Consider the following 5,934-nt stretch of genomic DNA (forward strand, 5'->3'; position numbering starts at 1 on the left):
TAGTCTCAGTTTTCATGATTCCCCATTTCCAAAAGACTAAAATGAAAATCTTATAGCTTTTCACTTATAGACTTTACACCAAACTTCCACGTCCTTTTCAGGATTTATTGCTACTGTGTATGTAATGTACTGTGTCAAACTCTTAGTCATCTGGAATGAGAAAGTGTACACAGCAGCTCTCCTGCCTGTATGTTTACAAAAGGTATTCATTTCTATAATCTTAACAAAGACTTCACCTGGGAGGCAATGAGATTATTCATGAAGATCTCACAGTCTTTTCAATACAAGCACACACATACAAATCAAAAGAATCAATACTTGATAGAATAATTATTATATATTAGAATGAGAAGTTTAATAAACCCAAGGGTGCATTAAGAAAATATGTTTTCTTTTCAGGTAATGCAATTTCCCATCACATGAAACCCATGAATAAGAACAACGTGACAGAGTTTTTTCTACTGGGACTCACACAGAATCCAAAGATGCAGAACATCATCTTTGCTGTTTTTTTGGTCATCTATATCATCACTGTGGTAGGAAACATGCTCATCGTGGTCACTGTTGCTACCAGTTCCTTACTGGAATCCCCCATGTACTTTTTCCTGGCTTATCTCTCCTTTATTGATGCCTCTTATTCCTCTGTCAACACTCCCAAATTGATCGTAGATTCGCTCCATGAAAGTAAAACTATCCTATTCAACGGATGCATGACCCAAATCTTTGGGGAACATTTCTTTGGAGGAGCTGAGGGCATCCTTCTTACTGTGATGGCCTATGACCGCTATGTGGCCATCTGCAAGCCCTTGCACTATACAAGCATCATGAATCGGCGGGTGTGTGGGCTGCTAGTGGGAGTATCATGGGTGGGAGGCTTTCTTCACGCGACCATACAGATCCTCTTCATCTTCCACTTACCCTTCTGTGGCCCTAACATCATAGATCACTTTATGTGTGACCTGAACCCTTTGCTCGGTCTTGCCTGCACTGATACCCACACTCTAGGGCTCTTTGTTGCTGCCAACAGTGGGTTCATCTGCCTATTAAACTTCCTCCTTTTGATGGTCTCCTATGTGGTCATCTTGCATTCCCTGAGGACCCACAGCTTAGAGGCAAGGCGCAAGGCTCTCTCCACCTGTATCTCCCACATCACCGTGGTTGTCTTATTCTTCGTGCCCTGTGTATTTGTGTACATGCGACCTGCAGCTACTTTATCAATTGATAAAGCAGTTGCTTTATTCTACACTATCATTACTCCCATGTTAAATCCCTTAATCTATACTTTGAGAAATGCCCAGATGAAAAACGCCATTAGGAAATTGTGTAGTAGGAAAGATATTTTAGGTGATACATAAATGTGCTTGGAACACAACATTGATTCAGTAGAGGCAATGGTCAAAAGGACATTGTGGATGATCTCAGCAAGGAATACTTATGGGATAAAGAAAAAAAATTTAACTGCTACAAATCACAGATTCTGCATTGAGTAGATCAGAAATGAGTGCAAGAAAAGAGAGAAAAATGACCCTTAACTGGTCTTTCCGTATGCATGAAATTCTGCCAGAGTCGGGTTTAGTTTTACTAGCTTCAACCAGTTACATGAATTCACAGGTTTTTCTTCTAATGACAAATTAAAGAAATAATGGAATTTATTGCCATCGAGTAATAATCTCTATAATTCATCACAACCTCAGATATGCAAATGATACCACTCTAGTGATAGAAAGCGAAGAAAAGCTAAATAGCCTCTTGATGAGGAAGAGATAAATAGCCTCTTGATGAAGGAAGAGAGTGAAAGAGCCAGCTTAAAACTAAATATTAAAAAAACTAAGATGATGACATCCGGCCCCATTACTGCATGGCAAATAGAAGGAGAAAAGGTGGAAGTAGTAACAGATTTCCTCTTTGTGGGCTCCAAAATCACTGCAGACGGTGACTGCAGCCATGAAATCATGCTTCTTGGCAGGAAAGCGATGACAAACCTTGCCAGTGTGCTGAAAAGCAGAGGCATTACTTGGCCAACAATGGTCTGGATAGTCAAGTCTATGGTCTTCCCAGTGGTCACATGCCATTGTGAGAGCTGGACTGTAAAGAAGGCAGAACGCCAAAGAATTAATGCCTTCAAACTGTGGTGCTGGAGAAGACTCCAGACTCCCCAAAGTCCCTTGGACAACAGGGAGATCAAACTGGTCAATCTTAAGGGAGATCAACCCTGACTGTTCACTGGAAGGACTGATGCTGAAGCTGAAGTTCCAGACAACTCATTGGAAAAGTCCCTGATGCTGGGAAAGATTGAGGACAGAAGGAGAAGAGGGCATCAGAGGATGAGATGGCTGGATGGCATCACTGATGCAATGAACCTGAACTTGGGCAAACTCTGGGAGATGATGAGGGACAGGGAGGCCTGGCGTGCTGCAGTCCATGGCATCACAAAGAGTTGGACACAACTGGGCAACTGAACAATAACAAATAATCTCTATAAGAAACCAAGGAGGCATGCATAAAGATATGTGTGCATACATGCATGCTCAATAGTGCCTGACTCTTTGTGACCCCATGGACTGTAGGCTCCCCTCTGTCCATGTGATTCCCAGGCAAGAATAGTGGAGTGGGTTGCCATTCCTACTCCAGGGGAATCTTCCCGACCCGGGGATTGAAATTGTGTCTCTTGAATCTCCTACATTGGCAGGTGGATTCTTTACCACTGGCACCACCTGGGAAGCAGAAAAAGGAAAGTATCAAAAAGTGTCGTAAAGAGGAAAGCATCAAAGTGGATGTATTGGAAAGCCAGTAATCAAAATTGACTATTTTCCCAGGTCATGCCCTAAACTTCAATGAACTTCCAGGCAATGATGACAGAATGTTTAGATAATTGTACTACTAACCATGTACTGAGCCAGGACCTGTGCTTAACAGTGTATATATTGAATCACTATCACTAAAAGCCTAATAATTTTTCATTAATATCTGTGCTTGTTTTTATATATCACAATTGATAGTCACATGGTACCTGCAATATTATAGTATGTAACTATTTAATGCTATAAACACACTGGCCCTGTCTACCTCTGAGGGGTAGATAATTAATATTACACCATTTCCAAATTTTCCTGTAGCCTTCAGCACCATTTAGTATTGCTCATATAACCCATGCTCTGCTGGTAACACATCAGAAAGAGTAATGACTCGAATAAAAGGACATTTTGATGTCAGAAAAGAATTTCTATTTTTGACATATACAGTCACAATCTGTAAAGTACTATAAAGTACATGCCTACTATATAGCAATAGTTTCTACAAGATAACACAATATCATATGCATGATAAATATTGAATGTGTGGGTGAATATGTAAAGGAAAATAATTAAATTCACTAAAATGAAGTCCAAAAAGTAGTACTAGAGGCTAGGGAATTCATTTCTACTTTAAGTTGATTCAACTTCAAGGAAAACTCTGGCTTGATCTCAGAGGGAACTATAATTTGCTTTTCTTCCTGTTTAAACTGAGGATGAGAAAGAAATTTAAACTACACTTCTCAGCATATGAGCAAATGCTTTACCTTAATATTCTCCCTGCTCTCAGCAAGATTTTTTACCTTATTAATATATGCTCTTTAAGCTATATTCTTCGGTTAACCTATTTACTTTTAAGTAACATTTCATCATTAAAAACTGTTTTTAAAAATGTGTGGCTCTGTATACATACAAAGCAATTTCAAGATAAATGCACTCCTTTTATTCTTTTTTGTCTTAATTCATTAACTAACAAACATTTTGAGCACACAGTATGTATCAGATGCTGATAGTTGCTGGGGTTGCAATGGTAAAAAAAAAAAAAAAAAGAGAGAGAGAGACAGAGAGAGAGACCTGGATTCTGCCTTCAAAAAGCTTAAGATCCACCAAAAAACTCCCAAGAGGGAGTAAAAACTTACAACGAGGTGTTATTAATTATAAACTAGTGGAAGGACAAGGTACCATGAAATGCGTAAGGAATAGAAATTTGTACAGCCTCTGTGAAAATCAGTATCAGATCAGATCAGATCAGTCGCTCAGTCGTGTCTGACTCTTTGCGACCCCATGAATCGCAGCACACCAGGCCTCCCTGTCCATCACCAACTTCCAGAGTTCACTCAGACTCACGTCCATCGAGTCAGTGATGCCATCCAGCCATCTCATCCTCTGTCGTCCCCTTCTCCTCCTGCCCACAATCCCTCCCAGCATCAGGGTCTTTTCCAATGAATCAACTCTTCTCATGAGGTGGCCAAACTACTGGAGTTTCAGCTTTAGCATCATTCCTTCCAAAGAAATCCCAGGGCTGATCTCCTTCAGAATGGACTGGTTCGATCTCCTTGCAGTCCAAGGGACTCTCAAGAGTCTTCTCCAACACCACAGTTCAAAAGCATCAATTCTTCAGCACTCAGCCTTCTTCACAGTCCAACTCTCACATCCATACATGACCACAGGGAAAACCATAGCCTTGACTAGACCAACCTTTGTTGGCAAAGTAATGTCTCTGCTTTTGAATATACTATCTAGTTTGCTCATAACTTTCCTTCCAAGGAGTAAGCGTCTTTTAATTTCATGGCTGCAGTCACCATCTGCGGTGATTTTGGAGCCCAGAAAAATAAAGTCTGACACTGTTTCCACTGTTTCCCCATCTATTCCCCATGAAGTGGTGGGACCGGATGCCATGATCTTCGTTTTCTGAATGTTGAGCTTTAAGCCAACTTTTTCACTCTCCTCTTTCACTTTCATCAAGAGGCTTTTGAGTTCCTCTTCACTTTCTACCATAAGGGTGGTGTCATCTGCATATCTGAGGTTATTGATATTTCTTCCAGCAATCTTGATTCCAGCTTGTGTTTCTTGCAGTCCAGCGTTTCTCATGATGTACTCTGCATATAAGTTAAATAAACAGGGTGACAATATACAGCCTTGACGTACTCCTTTTCCTATTTGGAACCAGTCTGTTGTTCCATGTCCAGTTCTAACTGTTGCTTCCTGACCTGCATACAAATTTCTCAAGAGGCAGATCAGATGGTCTGGTATTCCCATCTCTTTCAGAATTTTTCACAGTTGATTGTGATCCACACAGTCAAAGGCTTTGGCATAGTCAATAAAGCAGAAATAGATGTTTTTCTGGAACTCTCTTGCCTTTTCGATGATTCAGCGGATGTTGGCAATTTGATCTCTGGTTCCTTTGCCTTTTCTAAAACCAGCTTGAACATCAGGAAGTTCATGGTTCACATATTGCTGAAGCCTGGCTTGGAGAATTTTGAGCATTACTTTACTAGCATGTGAGATGAGTGCAATTTTGTGGTAGTTTGAGCATTCTTTGGCATTGCCTTTCTTTGGGACTGGAATGAAAACTGACCTTTTCCAGTCCTGTGGCCACTGCTGAGTTTTCCAAATATGCTGACATATTGAGTGCAGCACTTTCACAGCATCATCTTTCAGGATTTGAAATAGCTCAACTGGAATTCCATCACCTCCACTAGCTTTGTTCGTAGTGATGCTTTCTTGGCCCACTTGACTTCACATTCCAGGATGTCTGGCTCTAGGTCAGTGATCACACCATCATGATTATCTGCGTGGTGAAGATCTTTTTTGTACTGCTCTTCTGTGTATTCTTGCCATCTCTTCTTAATATCTTCTGCTTCTGTTAAAACTACCATATGATTCAGTGATCCAACTCCTAGGAATATACCCAGAGAAAACCACAATTTGAAGGGATGCATGCACCCCAATGTTCATTACAGCACTATTTACAATAGCCAGGACATAGAGGCAACCTAAACATCCATCAACAGAGGAATGGATAAAGAATATGTGATACATACATACAATGGAATATTATAAAAAATGAAATAGTGCTATTCACAAAGATGTGGATGGACCTAAAGACTCTCATATAGAGTGAGGTAAGTCAGAAAGAGTA

The 5,934-nt window shown here is 40.4% G+C and overlaps 1 protein-coding gene across 1 annotated transcript; it reads left to right on the forward strand.

Moving 5' to 3' along the window:
• Positions 1–428: 428 nt before the first annotated feature.
• LOC102269901 (olfactory receptor 4C46) lies at positions 429–5,048 on the forward strand (the record flags this gene model as incomplete). The annotated part of the gene is made up of 2 exons (XM_070383144.1): positions 429–1,326; positions 5,029–5,048. Coding segments are annotated over exons 1-2 (918 nt in total), but the record flags the coding sequence as incomplete, so codon positions are not given.
• Positions 5,049–5,934: the final 886 nt, after the last annotated feature.

Source organism: Bos mutus, chromosome 15, assembly GCF_027580195.1.
Source record: "Bos mutus isolate GX-2022 chromosome 15, NWIPB_WYAK_1.1, whole genome shotgun sequence".
In the NCBI taxonomy this organism is placed as follows: domain Eukaryota; kingdom Metazoa; phylum Chordata; class Mammalia; order Artiodactyla; family Bovidae; genus Bos; species Bos mutus.